We start from the raw sequence: 20,976 nt of genomic DNA on the forward strand, positions 1-20,976 counted from the left end.
ATAAAATGTTAGCCGCTCATGCGCACTCCTATCGGCGTGCTTCCGTGATCAGTAGGTCTGTGGCCGCAGGAGTGCGCATGCACGAATCCCCAGCACCTACCTACACTCGCCGGAAGGATTGGATCCCAGGCTGGACATCTTGCTCTCCTGTCGGCTCCTCTCACAAGCCGCACCAGCGTTACAACGGCCGCACAAAGTTTTTCTCGGTGGCGGCTCCTCAATCTCTGCAGTCGGGTGGCGAGGGAGGCGGGGAAGGCAGCCGCTGCTCCCGGAATCCACTGTTGTTGCCGTTGCTGCCACCGCCTCCTCCTCGGCCTGGGCGCGCAGCGGGGGAGCGGGCCAGCAACAGATGCAGCAGTAGTGACAGCTCAGGGGGGGGGTGATAGCGGTGATGCCGGCGGCGGTTCCCCCCGCGCAGGGAGTCTCTGGGTAGGTTCAGGGCGGCTGTATTTGGATGTTTGTCGGACCTCTATTAGTTGCGCCTAGAGGACCGGCAGGAGAGTGGCGGTTGCGGTGGTGGTTTCACAATGGCGGCGCCGGCAGTTTGTCCACTGTTGGAGGTTTGTTAAGGTCATCTCGCTGGGAGGGAGACATAAGAGTTACCGAGAGTTGGGCTGGGAGGGGAGAGAAGCGATCTGCCTCGGGTGATTCAGGCAGCAGCAGCGTTTACAATTTGCTGCTGTTACCTGCTTCAGGTCTTCTTCTCTGTCGGGTTCTGCCTACTTCCTGTTTTCATGAAGACAGAACCCGCCAGAGAGGAAGACCTGAAGCCGGCAACAGCAATGAATTGTGAATGCTGCTGCTGCTGCCAAGAGGAAAGGGAGCAGAGGGGGAGAGAATGGCTTGGAGGGAAGAAGACATGGCACAGCATGGAGGGAAGGAGGAAGGGAAAAGGAAGGGGAAAGGAAGGAGGAGATGCCATATGGAACAGATAGAGAGAGAATGGACAATGGATGGAAAGAGAAGAGAGGGCAGTGAATGGAAGGGGCAAGACAGAGGGTGAATAGATGGAATGGGTAGAGAGGGGGAGACAGACACTGAATGGAAGTGTGGGGGACAGGGGGAGCAGACGTTGGAAGGAAGTGGAGAGGAGAAAGAAAAAAGGTCACATGCAGGATTGAGGGAAGAGCATAGAGTTAGAAATAAAGATAGACAGGGGGCCAGGGACAGACACAGACAGAAAGAATGACAGACAGACAGAGAGCGTCCAAGGAGAAAGAGACAAATTAAAAAAAAAAAAAAAAAACCCAGACATACAGACATCTACTCTAGCACCCGTTAATGGAGAGAGAGTCAGGAAGGAACTGGAGGGGGAGAGGGAAAAGGGGCTGCTTTCTAGCACCCGTTAATGTAAGGCTTAAAGACTAGTAAAATATAAAGGCGGTTTTACATAGTATAAAAAAGAAACTGTAAAAAAATACATTAAAAACAGATTTCAATACAACAATCAGATGCACTGACAAACAATGACTTACTGATACTTGGGTTAACTGGGCAAAGCTGCAATATTTTGATAGAAAAGTATAGGGAGAGGGTAAAACGGATGGAAGGGGAGACGGCCAAATTATCTGAAAATACAAGGTAAAAAGGTTTAAAGCAGGAAGAATAGGTGTATGCGACGAAGGTCATTGTGGTCACCCATCAACTCGCGCACACAAGAGCACATTGACAGGGCGGATGCTTTGTTTTATTGAAGACTGATTGATGACGGTGTCTCAGTGGGTTGCAGATTTGGATAGTAGCCATGGATCTGCATTTGCCTTAATGCACGATGACTTGGGATACAGGAAAGTCTGCGCACATTGGGTTCCCAAACAGCATACTGATCTGCGCAAGCAACAGTGTGCGGCGGTTGCAGTTCAGTTCCCGAGACGGTATGAAGAAGATCCAAGTATTCTGGAGAGAACTGTTGCTGGTGACAAGACATGGCTGCATCACTGCGACCTGGAGAGCAAAAGACAAAGCATGATGAAGTAAAGGAAGTGGTGGTCGCCTGGCTTTGGGAGCAACTGAAAAACTTCTCTGCAGGAATACACAAGCTAGATGACTGATACAACAAAGTGTCGTTCTGCATGGGGACTATGTGGAAAAGTGATAAGTTCAATTGCTCACAGTTACTTCTATTAAAGTCATTAAATTTATTTTGCCTTTACTTCTTGATTTACCCTCATATAAAGAACAAAATTACAGAGCAAATATATTAAGCATAGGTTAATGAGACAAACATGGATTTAGCCATGGATGGATATGGATTTAGCCATGGGAGATCGTGCCTCACCAATCTATTTCTTCAAAGGGGTGAATAAACATTTATTTATTCATTCAATTTTCTATAGCATATTGTGTATCTGGATTTTCAAAAGGCATTTCACAAAGTACCTCATGAAAAACTTCTGAGGAAATTAGAAAGTCATAGGATATGAGGTAATGTTCTATTATGGATTATAAACTGGTTTAAAAGATAAAAAAAAAACAGAGTAGATTTAAATGATCAGTATTCTCAATGGAGAAGCAATTGTAAACCTTTTTAATGTGCCAAAGCTTTTTGCTAGCTTAGTATAATACTGCATTTTTATGAGCGTTATGCTAGTTTTAGTGATTTATATGTGAAGAATAGGATAGTATGCATCTATTTTAATATGTTTTGAGTATGTCCTGAATATGTATGTTTTCTACTGTAACCCGCTTAGGTGTTAAGCGGGGAAGAAAATAAATAAATAGTGGGGTTCCCTAGGGGTCTGCTGTGACCACTGCTTTTTAATATATTTATCAATGATCTAGGGATGGGAATAACTAATGAAATAATTAAATTTGCTGAAGACACAAAGTTGTTCAGAGTTATTAAATCACAAGAGAATTGTGAAAACTTGCAAGAGAACTTGCGAGACTGGGAGAATGGGCGTCTAAATGGCAGATGACATTTAATGTGAGTAAGTGCAAAGTGATGCATGTGGGAAAGAAGAACCCAAACTATAACTACGTGATGCAAGGTTCGACGTTAGGAGTCACTGTCCAGGAAAAGGATCTAGGTGTCATATTTGAGGACACGTTGAAACTAGAGAGTTGCGCGGGGACAGAAATCCCACCCGTCCCCGCCAAAGTCTCACCTGTCCCCGTGAGGAATCCCCTCCGTCCCCGCCCGTCCCTATAAACTTCAGAAATAGTTATTTCATTTAATTATGCTACTGAATTAAAGGCTCTGGTAGAAACCCATTTACAAATAAGCAAAAAGACTTTATTAATTTGGAAATATTAATTGGGAAGAATACATACTTTATAAACGGGTTTCTACCAGAGCCTCTTTTGTTTATAAATTTTTATCAACACAACTAATATACTACTTTATCCTGCAGCGAAAAAAAAAGAAATAGAATTCTTTTCCTACCTTTGATGCCTGGTTTCTGCTTTCCTCATGTTCTCATTCAGTTCCTTCCATCCACTGTCTCTCTTCCTTCTGCGTCTTCCATTTGCTCTGTTACTGTGCCTCTCCCTTTCTCCCCCCTTCCAAATTGGTCTGGCACCCATCTTCTTCCCTTCGCTCCCACCATAGTCTGGCATCTCTGTCTTCTTCCCTGCCATCGTCTTCTCCCCACTCTCTCTTCCCCATTTCCTTTCAGCGTCCTTCTCCCCCCCATCTTCCCCATGTCCTGTCAGCGCCCTTCTCCCCCCCTCTGTCTTCCCCATGTCCTGTCAGCGCCCTTCTCCCCCCCTCTGTCTTCCCCATGTCCTGTCAGCGCCCTTCTCCCCCCCTCTGTCTTCCCCATGTCGTGTCAGCGCCCTTCTCCCCCCCTCTGTCTTCCCCATGTCGTGTCAGCGCCCTTCTCCCCCCCTCTGTCTTCCCCATGTCGTGTCAGCGCCCTTCTCCCCCCCTCTGTCTTCCCCATGTCGTGTCAGCGTCCTTCTCCCCCCCTCTGTCTTCCCCATGTCGTGTCAGCGTCCTTCTCCCCCCCTCTGTCTTCCCCATGTCGTGTCAGCGCCCTTCTCCCCCCCCTCTGTCTTCCCCATGTCGTTTCAGCGTCCTTCTCCACCCCCCGTCTTCCCCATGTCCTTTCAGCGTCCTTATCCACCCCTTTGTCTTCCCCATGTGCTTTAAGCGTCCTTCTACCCCACCCCCCGTCTTCCCCATGTCCTGTCGGCGTCCTTCTACCCCTTCTGTCTTCCACAAATGCTTTCAGTGTCCTTCCCCCCCCCCCCCCCCGTCTTCCCCATGGCCTTTCAGCGTCCTTCTCCACCCCTTTGTCTTCCCCAGTGCTTTCAGCGTCCTTCTCCCCCCTCCTTCTCTCCCGCCCCGGGTGCAGCACAGCCAGCCAGGTCCCCTTACTTTTGTGGCGCTTCCTCGACCAACCGACCGACAACAACCCTGGTCCGACAAACCTCCCTGCCCTTAACCGCAAATCTAAATTTCCTTCTTACAGCTGCTGTAAGAAGGTAATTTAGATTCGCGGCTAAGGGCAAGGAGGTTTGTCGGACCAGGGCTGTTGTTGGTCGGTCGAGGAAGCGCCACAAAAGTAAGGGGACCTGGCCGGCTGTGCTGCACCCGGGGCGGGGCGGACCGCCCCCCTCTCTTGGTAGCCTCTCGAGCCGTGAGGCTACTCCTCCTTACCTACCCTGCCTGCAGCACAGAGCCGAACGGCAGTCTTCCCGACGTCAGCGCTGACGTCGGAGTGAGGGAGGGCTTTGTTTAAGCCCTCCCTCCCCTCCGACGTCAGCACTGACGTCGGGAAGACTTCCGTTTGGCTCTGTGCTGCAAGCAGAGCAGGTAGGGAGAAAAGCCGCGTGACTTAGTACATCCAGCCCCGCAGGAACCCCGCGACCCTCGGAGGCATGCCCGCGGGATTTCCGTCGTCCCCGTTCCCGTGCAGCTCTCTAGTTGATACCCTCTTTGGGATCTTGCCAGGTAAGGCCCTGATGTTCTAAACTTACCATTAAAATCCTGTGAGTCATTGTAGTGCCGGTGAATTTTCCAGTTTCAAAAAGACGAGCAATGCTGCAAAACGTTCACATGCAAATGAGCTCCGCAGAGGTCCACAGAAATTCCATCAGATCAGACATTGGAGAAAGCGATCAACACATGTGTAGAATAGTCCACAGAAAGAGGCATAAACATGTGCACCAGGAAATGCTACGTCATAGGTCATAGGTGTGCCGTATTGTAGTGCATCATGGGTGCATGTCATAGGCATTCCTCATATTCCTTGGTAGCTGAAGGGGTGGAGTGGAGAGTTACCAGAAAACCAAGCAAATACTTTTTCTATACTGCTTTTGTGGGACATATATGCTGCGCTTGTATTTTTTTTTTTTTTTTTTAACTTCCACCTCTCATGCAATCGGCAGCCTCAGACCTGCCAGGATATACTTTTAACGAATGCGCATGAGATGTGCCTTTAAGACATGCTCATGAGATGAGCTTTTAATATAAGCTTATATGACACCCCCATCAAGTATCATAAATGTATCTTCATCACTCATGCAATCAACAGCCCAGAACTGCTGGTGTACACTTTTGACGCTTGCGCCTGAGAAGTGCTTTTAACACAGTACCGGCACCTCCAGACTTGCCCGTAAATTTGGAGCATCAGTACTTCATTTCGTGCATCACCAGGCAATATCTAGGCATTGCTTGGAGTGCTCATTGTAATATTAATGATATCATTGTACTACATTTATATAGTATATTGGAGGATGCTATGAAGCACAGAAAAGACTGCATAGAGCCATTGTGTGCATTAGAAGCTAAAATACTTTGGTGTTAACCAGTTAGAAGTGGTTTAGCAAGACTCTAAGTTTAGAACATCGGCGCCTAGGTATAGTCGTTGAGATTAGGTTGAAATCCAATTTGGAAGCTTGCCAGGTACTTTGTGACCTGGGTTGGCCACTGTTGGAAACAGGATAGTGAGCTTGATGGACCTTTGGTCTGTCCCAGTATGGTAACTCTTATGTTCCTGAGTCAGTATAATATGCTCCATCTTTAGCCCTATTAAATTCTAGGCATAAGCCTGACATCCAAAGTAAAAAGCATAAGTAAAATCAGCAAGGCCATAAATTGTATGGATATCACATAAATAAAATCAGATACAATATTGTGCAGCAGAAATAATTATTTATTTTATACTCGGGGATGGAAAATTCTCAGGTACCAGGTTGTCCTACTAGCACCTAAGAAAAATGGTACTTCATGGTTGCTAATTCCACCCCCTTCAGTCTCAGGAGGAATTGCATTTTCCATGGTTGGGCCTAGGCCAGAACTGGACTATTGAGAAACAAATATTTTGTATACAAAATACAAAGGGGTAAAAAGAAAGTCGGTACTGGAGAACCTGTTACAATATCCATGGACACTTGGAAGGTAATTTTATAAAGCCATTTTAACGCTTATGTGGTTACAAGGCATAGGTAAATGTACATCAATCAGTATTTTATAAATATACCCCATGATGTGATGACTCGTACTTTCCTGATAAATGTGCATAGTGTAAGAGTTTGGGTGGAAAAGCACAGGCACAAATTCTACATACATATGTAGAGTATTAAATACCTTTCATTTATGTGTAAAGTACGTATGTCTTCATTTACATCAGCTCTTGAGTAGATATAAGCAATCGTGCCTATATTCAAGGCACATTTTCTGCCACATGCACTAGTATTTTATAAAGGCAAATACAGTAGATGCCTACCCGTGGTGCCCCTGTTATAAAATTATCCTTTATATGCTGTATTAGCCACATGAATTGCTTTGGGGAGAAAAGTTATAGTCATTTATATTAAGAATTTATGTAGGCCAGAGTTCTAGAATGCTCTTTATACTGCGGTTATAAGTTTTAAAAAAATCCCAACTTTCTAATATCTGTATTTTATATCAATGTGAGATGTGTCTGAGCACAGTATTTATTAGTTATGATTTTATGACTTGTCAATGGTGGTGATTTAAAGCTGAATTGCACAGTATATAGGTTTCTATTAGACCAGTAACATTACTCTAACTTGTTGTATGTTGGAAACCTTAGTTAATATTGGCCTCACAACCTCGGTTAATAGGCTTATTGAGTTTTCCGGGTACACTAATAAATTGTTGTTACCATTAGTAAGCCCGCTCTGTTAAAGAATGCATTATTGTCAACAAATTATATCAGAAAGTAAAGGAAACTATATGTTCTCTTAAGGAGAATATTAGAACAAGATGATAAATGTTGAGCAACGTACGGCTGCTCTGTAGTGCTGAGATGGCTGGGCTTTTGTTAGCCCCCTTCAAAAAAACATGATTTCACATCACATCAAGCAGGCTGCCCAAGGGTAGATGTCATTACAAAATGAAAGAAAATGCAGGTGTCCTTGTGAACTTCAAAAGAGCTCAGCAACAATTGTATGAAACATGATGGATAAGGAAAATTGTTTCCTTCCTTCCTTCTTTTTTTCCAAAGAGCATCAAGCTATCTCTCCTTTGTAGATCGTCCTTGGCTTCCCATTCCTGACAGGTTAAAATTTCCAAATTTTAATCCTGGAGTTCAAGTTTAGGTTAGCTTTCTGATCGTCTGGCTTATAGTATTAAAGTCATAAGAACATAAGCAATGCCTCTGCTGGGTCAGACCGCTCATGCGGCGGCCCAACAGGTCCAGGACCTGTGCAGTAATCCTCTATCTATACCCCTCTATCCCCTTTTCCAGCAGGAAATTGTCCAATCCTTTCTTGAACCCCAGTACCGTACTCTGCCCTATTACGCCCTCTGGAAGCGCATTCCAGGTGTCCACCACACGTTGGGTAAAGAACTTCCTAGCATTCATTTTTAATCTGTCCCCTTTCAACTTTTCCGAATGCCCTCTTCTTTTAGTTTTTGAAAGTTTGAAGAATCTGTCCCTCTCCACTCTCTCTATGCCCTTCATGATCTTGTAAGTCTCTATCATATCCCCTCTAAGACTTCTCTTCTCCAGGGAAAAGAGACCCAGTTTCTCCAATCTCTCAGCATATGAAAGGTTTTCCAAACCTTTTATCAGACGTGTCGCTCTCCTCTGAACTCTCTCGAGCAACGCCATATCCTTCTTAAGGTACGGCGACCAATATTGGACGCAGTACTCATTCTCTTTGCTGTACCATCTCCTTCCATGATTCACCTAGAGACTTCATGCCATTGTGATTTCAGTTACCAGGCCCATTTCTTCTAGAATACTATGCTGTCTCAATTAGGCCCTCCTTTACAAAGCCACACTAGCATTTTTAGCGCCGCTGTATGAACTCCAACATTCGTAGGAATTCTATGAGCTTTGGAATCCTTACCACCGCAGCTGGTGCTAAAAACACTAGCTCAGCTTTGTAAAGGAGGGGGTTAATTATATATAGTCTTTTGGAAGAACCTCTAAATGTGTGGTTTTTTTGTTTTGTTTTGTTTTTAAATCTTGAGTACGTATTGAATGAGTCCTAAACCAGTACAAGGCGTTTTACCATCCTAGACAAATGAGATTTGTTTCTGTCCTTTACAGAGGAAAGGGGGTGTGAATAGAAATAAACACTGTGGTGGTGAACGGAAGATAATCAGTGACTGGCATAGGGGAGGAAGGAGGGCAGAGCTTTGGCAGCCAGTAAAGTGGGAGAAGAGAAAGGAGGATCTACTGGTAGAATAAGTAAGGGAAAGACGGCTCTTCCTTATTGGCCCTGTATGGGTCCCCACTGGTAAATGGCTTTTTTCGCAACTTAATGCAAAATACTTGTTTTATATTGAAGGAGCTAAGGCCAGTACTGGGCAGGCTTGCATGGTCTGTGTCCTGTATATGGCCATTCAGTTGAGGACGGGCTGGGGTGGGCTTTGGCTGGGATGATTTAGATGGGCTGGAATGAGATTTGACGGAGACTCCAGTAGATGGAACCTAAGCACACTACTAGGCAGGACTATGGATTTCTGGCCTAGAAATATCTAAGAAAAGGACCATTTAAATTAAATTATTATTTTATACGGCATGTACAGTTGGTCAGACTGGAAAGACCATTCGGATCTTTATCTGCCGTCATTTACTATGTTACTACTTAGCACAAAAAAGTAAACACACCACACATTTTCTCAACGCATGCTAAAAACATCCACTGTACCCCAAATTTTATATATGGCGCTTTGAGTTGTGCATGCAAATTTGGGTGTGCATCCAGTTTGGGTACATAATATAACTAAATAACAAGCTGATTAGCACTGATATGAAGAAATCATCAGCATTAAGTGGATTTAATTTATATTAGTGTGTAAATTTTAGGTGCAGGATCTGCACCTAAATTTTATGCATGGCGCCACAAAGGGAGCATGGGAAAAGGAGGGTCATAAATGGATCTGGGGGGCGTTTCTCAAATTTATGTGTATAATAATAGAATAAGGGGTATCTGCGCCTAACTTGAGGTGTGAGGATTTGTTCCATGTTTCTGTCAGTGCAATGGACATGTCTAAAGTTAGGTGCAGCTCCCGGGCATAAGCGCTATTCTATAAACCGTGCCTAAATTTAAGCACCATTTTATAGAATAGCACTTAAGCAAGGTTTTTTTAGGTACCATATATAGAATTTAGTCCAATTAACTAATACTAGGCAAATTACTGTGCCTCTTTTGAATAATAATATGCAATACTGTTAACATCACTGATAAAGCCCAAACCTTTTGTAACACCTAAAATTGTTGAGACAACAGCAGAAACGGAAGCACCCACACATACTCTTGTATGCCCCGTTAGGTATACCAGGAACCAAGAATAAATCACTCCTCGCTCAACGGGATGTCGTAATCCACAATCAAATGCAGATTAAATATCCAAAGCAGGGCTGCCCACTTCCGGTCCTCGAGATCTACTGGCAGACCAGGTTTTCAGGATATCCACAATGAACATGCATGAGACAGATTTGTATACCAAGAAGGCAGTGCAGGCAAATCTCTCTCATGCATATTCATTGAGGATATCCTGAAAACCTGGCCTGCCAGTTAGATCACGAGGACCAGAATTAGGCAGCCCTGATCCAAAGTAACATAACAGTATTGCACATTATTATCTATCACTTGACAAAGTATACCCATAGCAGATAATAATAAAGTCTCTGTACTGTGTGCTTGCCTAAAACCATAATGCGGATCCAATAACTGATTCACATCAACAAACTCCATGAGATTCAACACCACCTTCTCAAAAACCTGGCAATATGGAAGACAGCCTATAATTAAACAGTACCCAAATTCTAAGGCTTCCTTCTTCAATAACGGCCTTACCATTACAATCTTAAGCAAATCGGAAATTTTCCTTCACTATGAGTCAAATTCACCAGAAATATCAGCACTGGTGGAACTTTCTCCCTCATAGAGGATGAACAAGGGTCATACAGAGATTTTGTAGGCTTCAATATTTACAAAAACAAACCTCAACTCAGATTCAGTTGAAAATATCCCAAATGTTACCATCACTCATCTCCACCCTCTCCTCAACAAGTGACTGCTCACCCATCTGTTGTACAATCAGTTTTGCTTTGGTACTAAAATAGCAAATACCTCTGAGGATATGCATCCCCCATGACACGGGGCTTGTCAAAAAGTGAACAATATGAAACAGCTCCCTTGGCCTATTTATAGCATCCTTAAACTTGGCCTAATAGTAATAATTTCTTACCATGTCACTAAACACGTAAATATCCTTGAAGGCAAATACTGAAGTACCGGTAATCATAATCATCAGTAGGTCATAGAAACATAGAAATAGACGGCAGATAAGGGCCACGGCCCATCTAGTCTGCCCACCCTAATGATCCTCCCCTACCTTTGCCTTGTGAATAGATCCCATTAGGCATGCTGCTGGCCTCAATCACCTGCAGTGGAAGACCATTCCAGCGATCAATCACCCTTTCAGTGAAAAAGAATTTCCTGGTGTCACCTCGTAGTTTCCCACCCCTGATTTTCCACGGATGTCCTCTTGTTGCCGCAGGTCCCTTGAAAAAGAAGATGTCTTCCTCTGCCTCGACGCGGCCCGTGAGATACTTGAACGTCTCGATCATGTCTCCCCTCTCTCTGCGCTCCTCGAGCGAGTATAGCTGTAATTTGTCTAACCGTTCTTCGTACGGGAGATCTTGAGTCCCGAGACCATCCGGGTGGCCATTCTCTGCACCGACTCCAGTCTCAGCACATCCTTGCGATAATGCGGCCTCCAGAATTGCACACAGTATTCCAGGTGGGGCCTCACCATGGATCTATACAATGGCATAATGACTTCCAGCTTACGGCTGACGAAACCCCTGCGTATGCAACCTTATGATCTGTCTTGCCTTGGATGAAGCCGGCTCCACCTGACTGGCAGCCTTCAAGTCCTCACTGACGATCACCCCCAAGTCTCGTTCTGTTACCGTTCTTGTTAGGATCTCACCATTAGGTCTTGTTTATTGCCAAATTCTTTCTGCCTGCCTCAGGCCACAATACAATCCCCTTATTCTTCCAGGGACAAAAATTCATGCTCTGATTATTAGTGGAGGTGGGGGTCCAGGGGGTGGGTTGGGCGATATATAGAGGGGGAGGCTCTGGCAGGAGGGATTGGGCATCCCTCCTGCCAGCGATCTACGAGGGGGGAGGGGTTCAATGAGGGGACTGGGCATCCCTCCTGCCGGGGATAGTTAGGGGGTGCCAGGCAGGAGGGACTGGGCATCCTCCTGCCATGATCATTAGTGGGTAGGGGTGCCAGGCAGGAGGAATTGGGCATTCCTTCTGCCGCAATCGTTTGAGAGGGGGGGGTGCTGGGCAGGAGGGACTGAGCATCCCTCCTGCCATGATGTTTCTGGGGGGGATCCCTTCCGATAAGCTCAGTGGCCATGTCTACTTAACAATGTAGGCCAGCATTTTGCTTGCCTACATTGTACGTGTCTCTCACTGGCCTAGGGAGATGCGTACGGCCACCTAGGTCTGCCTAAGGCTACTTTCGAGCTAAATCACCCCTAGCCTTAGGCGAACATAGGCTGGCTTGCGTGCCTCCCGAGGCTTCTGGAGGCACCACCAATGTAGGCGGACTGCCTCGGGAGGTTTTATTAAAAAATGCATCCTGATTGGCTGGTTAGACAGTGGTAGTACGCCTACTGCTGCCTACAGTCGGGACGCCATTTATAGAATTTTCCCCCATGTGCCTAGATGTATGGTGACTATTTTGTGAGTTAGCGTTCACATGAAGAGCATGGGCAGGCCACCTAATTGCACATGTAGATGATACAATTTTATAATGCAGGGGTACCCACACTTTTTTGGCTTGCGAGCTACTTTTAAAATGATAAAGTCAAAATGATCTACCAACAATACATTTTTTTAAAAAAACAAAGCACACTGTACGCAGAGAAAATGCTAATTATCATTTATATTTGGGGGGGAGTTTTCAAAGAGGTCAAGGCAGGTGACTTTAAAATATGCAATGTCATCTCGGTAACAACTATACAAAAATAGTCTCTGGTTGCACTTCCTTTTTCTGAATGTAAATCCAATATTTCTTTCTTTCTGCCTCCTGCATGCTTCCTCTCCTCCAGACCTCATTCCATTCCCCAACCAACATCTCTCTGTCCTTCCATGAGTCCAACTTTTTCTTCCTCTCTCCCTGCCCCCTTTCTTTCCTTTTGTCAGTCTTTCTTTCTCTCTCCCTGCCCCCTTTCTTTCCTTTTGTCTGTCTTTCTTTCTCTCTCCCTGCCCCCTTTCTTTCCTTCTGTCTGTCTTTCTTTCTCTCTCCCTGCCCCCCAAGTCACCGCCGGCGATTTCTTCCTGCTTTCTTGACGCCAGACCAGGTGCGTACAAGTGTCGGGCCCACAAGCCTTCTCCCCCCATGTCAATTCTGATGTTGGAGAGGAAGTTCGGGGCCAGCCAGGCAACAATCGGCTGGCCCGGAACTTCCTCTCTAATGTCAGAATTGACGTCGGGGAGGGGGGGGGGGAGGGGGAGGCTGTGGCCTTGCATCGGGGAAGCAGGGAGAACAGAACGCAAAGGCAACGTGAGTCTTATCGTGGAGCCCGTGATCGACTCGTGTTGCCTTTGCGATCTATTGGTCAATCGCGATCGGCTTTTTGCAATCTAGGTGCTACATTTACACCAGCTGTAAGTGTTCATACTTTAAATAATAGACATTTTTGGTCACTTATACTAGTGGCATCTACTTTTCTTTATAAAATAGGCTTCAATAAGTTATTTTCTGATACCTAAATCTTGGCACCCCATTATAGAATTATACTCTAAGAGAGTAGTAGTTCAATAACAAAACAAGATGCCTACTGAAAGTACTAATTAATGCACCTATTTAAGCCTATTTTAAAAAGAAAGGAAACGCCTACTTTTCTTTATAAAATATTAGTGTAAAGAAAGAAAGGGGGCAGGGAGACAAAGAAAGGGGAGGGGCAGGGAGAGAGGAAGGAAAAGGGAGAGGGAATGGAGTGTGTCGGAGGCAGGCAGGGAGAGAGGAAGAAAAATTTGGTCTCGTAGAAGGACAGATGTTGGTTGGGTAATGGAATAAGGTCTGGAGGAGATGAAGCATGCAGGAGGCAGAAAGGAGGGAAGAAATATTGCATGCACAGTCAGAAGAAGAAAGTGCAACCAGAGACTCAAGAAATCACCAAAAAGAGATAGGAAAAATGATTTTATTTTCAATTTAGGGCTCCTTTTACGAAGCCGTGTTAGCGGTTTAACGCGCATAAAAGCATGCGCTAAACCGCTGGCCGCGCTAGCCGCTACCACCTCCTCTTGAACAGGCGGTAGTTTTTCGGCTAGCGCGGGGGTTAGTGCGTGATAAAACATTGTGGTTCAATAAAGCCGCTAACGCAGCTTCGTAAAAGGAGTCCTTAGTGATCAAAATGTGTCTATTTTGAGAATTTTTATCTGCTGTCTATTTTGCACTATGGCCTCCTTTTACTAAACTGCAGTAGTGGATTTTAGCGCAGGGAGTCTATGAGCGTTGAGAGCAGCGCGAGGTATTCAGCATAGCTCCCTGCGCTAAAAACTGCTATTGCGGTTTAGTAAAAAGGGAGAGGATATATTTGTCTATTTTTGTATAGCTGTTACTGAGGTGACATTGCATATTTTAAAGTCATCTGCCTTGATCTCTTTGGAGAAAAAAACATTTTCTCTGCGTACAGTGTGCTTTGTGTTTTGTTTTGTTTTTTATTTTATTGTTGGTAGATCATTTTGACTTGGTCATTTTAAAAGTAGCTCGCAAGCCAAAAAAGTGTGGGCACCCCTGATCTAGATATTTGCAAGATTTCATGGAAATCACATTATTATATAAAATACACATGTGCATACTTTTACACTGGTCTGTATAAGAGCTTATTTAATGCAGATGTGACTACCTATACACATAAGTGAGTAAAATACTGACATTTACACATGTGATGTTACCCCCTGTGTGAATATCATTGGGGTGGTCATAATGACTTTTAGAGGTACTATCCAGATAATATCTTTGAAAGTCATCAGATAGAACCTGCCAATGCATAAATAAATGCTGCATTAATAGCTAATAACTGAAGTTATGATACACCCCTCATCTCCTTTTTTTAATTTGTTGCAGTTGAACGAGACCCTGAAAATGTGACCCAAAAGGAGGAATCGGCTGGAAATATGGAAGTTGTACCACCAGAAGAGACTGATAAAGGTCATGTCGAAAATGGGCAAAAAGAGGCTGAAGAAACCAATGAAGAGATGCCTATGCTAGAAGAAAAAGTGGAAGATTTAGAAGAAACAAGTGAACCACAGTCTAATGAAGTTGGATTCAAAAAGGTTTTCAAATTTGTTGGGTTTAAATTTACCATGAAGAAAGAAAAGACAGAAAAATCTGAACCTGTGCAATTATTGACTGTAAAGAAGGATGAAGTAGAAGCAAACGGAACACATGAACATGAAGTTGTGTCTGATATGACAGAGGAAGCCAAACTAGATGAAGACATGACTGACTTATCAGATAAAACTGACAAAGCACCTCAGAGTAAAGAAAGCCCAACAGACCTGCTTCCTGAGAAGACAGATGAAGCTACTAATGAACAAGCTGAAGCTGCTGATGTAGCAGAACAAAAGGAGCCTAGCAAATCACCCGAGTCGCCAACTAATCCAATAGTCAGTGAAACCTCCTCATCCTTTAAAAAATTCTTCACTCAAGGGTGGGCAGGATTACGAAAAAAGACAAGCTTCAAGAAATCCAAAGAAGAAGAGCATCAGGCTTCTATGAAAAATGAAAAAGAAGAACAGGAAGAAAAAAATGAAATGGCAGATATTCTTGTAGAAGCTGTTGAGGAAAAAGAAGTGGTGGTTGAGAAAGAGAGACCCTCTGATGAAGAATCACTGTCACAAGAGGCACCTGAAAGTTTAACCAAAGACTCTATATCATTAAATGTTGACATAATTGAAAATATGGAAATGTTCACTAAAGAAAAATTAGAACAAGCAGAAGAAGAGAAATTAGACCAGGATGAAGAAAGGAAAGTATCACCAGCAATGATGACTGAAACCAGTGCAGGAACATTAGAAAAGAAAGAAACAGAAATTCTGGTCAGTACTGTTGAGGTCTCAGAAAAAGATCAGATGGCTGCTTTTAAATTAGAAGTTGGATCTCTGAACTTTGAGCAATCAAGTGAGGTCATTCCCAAACTGCAGGAAGCTGAATCCTCAAATGAACTAGCAGACACTAAAGAATTGTCCGACCCAGTAACTGAAGGCCAGATACAACAAACTGAATCAAGTCCTGAATATGCATCTGCCCACAAAACCCTAGAAGGTATTCCCAGTGAAGCTGATTTATTGTCCGCACAAGAGAAAATTAAATTACAAGGTAGCCCCTTAAAGAAGCTTTTTACAGGCAGTGGTTTGAAAAGGCTTTCAGGAAAGAAACAAAAAGGAAAGAAAGATGAAGATTCAAAGGTAGAGGAGGCAGCAGAACATTTGTATCCCTCACCTGAATCCTCAGAAGGTCAAGCAGCAGATAAAGGTGATAGTTCACCCTCCTCCCCTGAAGAGTCAACAGAAGTAGAGAAAGCTCTAGCTGATGAAGCACAAATTGCTGAAACTGAAGGCGAAGGAACCACCTCTGATGGAGAGAGGAAAAAAGATGGAATAACAACATGGGCATCATTTAAAAAGTTAGTTACCCCTAAAAAACGTGTTAAGAGGCCTTCTGAAAGTGACAAAGAAGATGAACCTGAAAAGCCAAAAAGTGCTACCATGTCTTCTACTGACAGTGCTGCCTCTGTTGAAAATCAAGAAGAGAACAAAGCAAATGGTGAGGAGCAAAAGCCTGAGAAAAGCGCAGAAGAGACAAAGCGCAAAGTTGATAGCTCTGTCTCTTGGGAAGCTCTAATCTGTGTTGGGTCATCCAAAAAGAGAGGAAAGAAATCTTCAGAGTCTGATGAGGAAGAAGCACAAAAACCTCTTGAAGAAAGTCAAAAGATAGACGATGAAGCAATTAAAAGCAAAGAAGTAGAAGCTCCACTTACCAGTGGCCAAGATATCAATCAAGCGCAAGGAAGCTCATCATCAGAACAAGCTGGAAGTCCTGAAAGTGAAGGTGTTTCAACCTGGGAATCGTTCAAAAGATTAGTGACTCCAAGAAAAAAGTCAAAAACCAAAATGGAAGAGAAAAGTGAAGAATCTGCTGCAGTTCTGAATGCAGAACACTCTACATCAGATGGTGAGCCTGGAAAAGAAGAATCCTGGGTGTCATTAAAAAAATTAATCCCTGGTCGCAAGAAGAAAAAGTCAGATGGGAAACAAGAATATGCTTCTGCTGAAAAAGTTGTAGAGGAGGCTGCAGGGGCAGAAGCTGCTGAAGAAGATTCTGATGTTCCAGCTGTGGTTCCTTTGTCAGAGTATGAGGCAGCTGAGCAGGAAAAGATCGAGGCTTTGCAAGCAGTAGATGTGACAATAAAGAGAGAAATTGCTGCACAAGACCATGCAGCAAAGGAAGATAATGAGGAATCTAGTGAAGGACTGATGCATGCTGTTACAGTGACACTAGTGGAAGGAGCAAGAGCTGTCACCAGTATTGAAGAGAGATCTCCATCATGGATAAGTGCCACAGTGACAGAGTCCATTGAACAAGCAAATGAGTGTGAGGAAATACAACAGAGTAGTTTTCCAATAGAAACAAAAATCATTGTTGAAGAAACTATTGTTGTTACTAAAACAGTTCCACAGACCACAAAAGAAGTAAGCGAAGATCTGCTTACTAGTGAGATGGAGATTACTCATGAAGCAATAACAGCTCTAGAAGAGGCAGCAGAAATGTCCTGTGCAGAAGAGACAACAGAAATGGTTTCAGCTGTTTCACAGTTAAGTGAATCACCTGATACCAATGAAGACACTACACCCGTTCAAGAGGCAGAAGAGAATCAGAAAAGTTTAGAAGATCTGAAAAAAGAAACGCAGGAAATTCTTCAAGAAGTTGCAGAAAAAGTCAGACTCTCAGAAGAAGCTGGTTTGGAAACTGAAGTGAAAGATGAACAAAGCAAAGAAGTGATTATTGTACAATCACCTGTATTTATTGAAAGTTTTGAGCAGAAAGAAGCAAAGGAGGCCGCGATTGGGAAAGTAGAATGTTCAAGTAGAAGTACTGAAGGCATAAAGGAAGTTGAAGAAAGCATTGGTGAGGGTGAGTCAAAGATGATTTTTGAGACATACTGTGTGACAGAGAGATGTGTTCCAGAGGTTGGAAATTATGAGGTCAATCATGAAGGTATAATACTGTGTGAAAAGCAGAATGACCTACATGAAGAGATAATTAAACATCAAAGTTCAGGAGAAGAAGAAAGAGAAGAAATAGTCAAGGTAGAGAAGAAAAAAGAAGTGAAAGAAAAGAATTTGCATAGCATTGCTACAGTAACATTAACAACTGAGTCACAACCTGAAGTAAAAGTAGATATTGAGACAGTTAAGCAGAAACAGAAGACTGCAGCACAGCATCAACCCAAAGTAAATGATGTGGCACAGAGTGAAATTACAGATGATGATAGTCTGGAAGTAGGTTCCGAAAGTGCAAGTGTAGTATATGAAGCAAAGTCAGAATTTACCCAAGACCCAAGTGAATTAGCAGCATCTTTGTTTAGTTTGAAATCGAAAATTATAGAGGAAGCTCAGGATAAAGTAGCTGTGAAAACTGAAACTATTCAAGAACAAGCGTTGTTAGTGTGTTCCATAGAAGATGGCTTCGTAGAGAAATCTCTAGAAAAAACTTGTCAGCAAGGGAAAAGAACAGATAAGCTTGGACCCTTATTAGAAGCTGCAAAACTAATGGCAGAAAACAGTAGAACTAAAGAAGTCATCAAACAGGAACCCGTGGAGCCTGTAAAAAGTTTGCAAGAGTTAAAACTAGCTCAGAAAGAGAATGACTGTGAAGAAACATCAGCAGTACCACAGTGTGCTCGCACTATTAAAGAAGGAAAGGTTGAAGAGGAGCCGTACCATTCTCCAGAAGACCAAACAATATTTTTAGATGTTCAGCAGGAGACCGAGTCGGTGACTGTACTAAAAGAGCAAGTTATTAGAAAGTCTAAAATCAATGAGAATTTGTGCGACTATAAAATAAATGAATTTAAAGGGGATGCTTATTTAGTAGCAGTGGAAGAAGTTACAGATGGACTAGGGGATGCAAATGTCACGGATATACCTAAAATTGAAAGCAAAGAGGCTCGCAGGGCATCTATTCCAGTGACGGCAGCTGCAATTGAAGAACATGTTGTGGCAGAAACGGTAGCACTTATTCAGACATGTATGGAAACTGTTAAAATGGTGGACGTAGATGAAAATTTTGCTGTTGATCAAGCTGCAGAGAGTACAGAACCTGTAATCGAATCGATGTCCCAAACAGCTGCTGCGATAGTCGATGCAGCAATTGAGGCTGCTGCGATCGGTTTAAGCGATGTTGAGCTTGCTTCCAATATCCTAGGCCAAAAGCGCAAAGAATCTGCAGAGAAAGCTGCTGGGTTGCAAGAAGAACGAAAACAGAGTCAAGTAGACGAAGAAATGCAGAAAAACGAATCCTGTTTTACTGTTGCACAGAAAATTGTTCAGACTACTGTTACGATAGAAGAAAAAACAAGAGAGACAATACACACTGATAGATCCAGTGTGTCGCATGACATTAAAACAACTGTCGCACAAGTGCCAGAATTTCAGGAAACCCTGCAGATGGATGAACTAGCTGTGGTCAAATGTGCAGAAGAGATATTAGCGGGTGAAGAAGGGGATGTGCATCAGTCAAATGCCATGAACTACATTGTTGTAGAAAAAGTATCAGAAGAGCAAAGCTCTATAGAACACACAAAAGACAAGGCAATTTCCGACATTTCAGAAGAAATTGGTGTTACTTTCCAAGAACAGAAATGTATGCCACAGGCTCAAGTAGGTGAACAAGTGCATGAAGATGTATTACAACTAACCAAAGACGTAGGTGATGCACCAAAAAGAGAACAAGAAGAGCCTTTACAACGGGAAGCAAAATCCAATTTAGTTTCAGAACCCAACATGGAAACACAAACAGAAGAAATGACGAGTGAGAAGCGAGCAGACAGAAGAGATGTGGTAGACACAGGTGTCTCTAAGGAGAGATCAGGAGAGTTCCAAGTCCTGATTGAAGAGAATCTGAAAGATGTTGACCAAGTGGTGATAATTCAAGAAAAGCTAAGTCGGCAAGCAGAAGAAAGGAAGCAAATGCTGAGTGAGACAGAAGCGAAGCTGGATGTTTTACACAAAGTGCATAGTCAAGAAGATGAATCTCTTGAGAGGACAAAAGAACAATCTCAATCTACAGAATCCTGAGACTTTGTGAGTGACTTTAATTCTAACAATTTCTTTATATTGATAAGGGATATATGTTTGATTTAAGAATTATCTAGTCTGTTGCAGTTTCTCATATTAGATTCACATCTCATTAAAGGGGATGAAACTCTGTTTACATAATCAAAGCAGTTTACATGGGGCAATGAAGTGTTAAGTGACAAGGATCTGCAGCGGGAATTGAACTCATAACCTCAGGGTGCCGAGGCAGCTGCTCTAACCACTAGGCCACTCCTCCACTAATAGAATTATTAGTTTGGTTTTTAAGAAGTCGGACAAAATAGCTGCAATGATGTTCACATAAACAATCCAGCTGTTGGAAATGGTTCAATCTGATATGATCATTTACATTATATTCATAGAATATTTTTCATACATACTAATAATATAGTGCAGTGGTTTTAAACCTGTCCTGGGGGACCCCCCAGCCAGTCAGGTTTTCAAGAAATCCCTAGTGAATACGCATGTGTCAGATTTGCATGCCTGTCACCTCTATTATATGCAAATCTGCCTCATGCATATTCACTAGGGATATCTTGAAAACCTGACTAGCTGGGAATCCCCCAGGACAGATTTAAGAACCATTGATATAGTGCATATTAACACTGAAAAAACATTTGCAGTTAAATGAACATCTTTGATGCATTATTTCTATGAAAACAGAAATAGTAGTTGTTCTTTTACTCTAGACATTAATAGGAGAGGATTATAGTTGTGGGGATTAGAGTCTTCCTCAACTCCAGACCTGCCCCTACATACCCACTCTCTTTCTCCCTTCTCCCACCCCTTTCTCAGTCTTCTTTCCCTTCTAACTCCTCTGAAACATGCATTCACCTATAGATCACATACACACGCTCTCTGTCTCTCTTACTCTTAGGTCAGTCTCTTTATTTTTCCCTCAGCAGAACCTTCTTTTATCCCCAGCCAGCCCCAGCTGATCTATAATATCCTCCTAACTTTTATTTCACAATCCTCTGCTTCATGGTATCGGACAGCCTTGGTATGTGCAGTTCCCATGGTACCTGGCACAGCAGCTGTAGCCCTGAGTTGCCATTAAAGCACAAAATCAGCATGGCACCAGGCAGGATGCACTGTCATATTAAAATGACATGTAAACAGCTCAAACATCAACAGCATATGGCACTCTGTATTTCTATCATCTAGCAAAGAGCCATTTATCTTTTCTTTACCCAT

At 43.3% G+C, this 20,976-nt stretch overlaps 1 protein-coding gene across 2 annotated transcripts in view; it reads left to right on the plus strand.

The window, feature by feature from the left end:
• Positions 1-20,976, plus strand: part of AKAP12 (A-kinase anchoring protein 12) — a 301,152-nt gene that overhangs the window by 271,062 nt on the left and 9,114 nt on the right. For both annotated transcript variants that reach the window (XM_033936501.1, XM_033936502.1), the window contains one exon: positions 14,531-19,770. In XM_033936501.1, the coding sequence (XP_033792392.1) occupies positions 14,531-19,764 (5,234 nt within the window). In that variant the 3' untranslated portion in view covers positions 19,765-19,770. The remainder of the gene's footprint in view (positions 1-14,530; positions 19,771-20,976) is intronic.

Source organism: Geotrypetes seraphini, chromosome 3, assembly GCF_902459505.1.
Source record: "Geotrypetes seraphini chromosome 3, aGeoSer1.1, whole genome shotgun sequence".
In the NCBI taxonomy this organism is placed as follows: domain Eukaryota; kingdom Metazoa; phylum Chordata; class Amphibia; order Gymnophiona; family Dermophiidae; genus Geotrypetes; species Geotrypetes seraphini.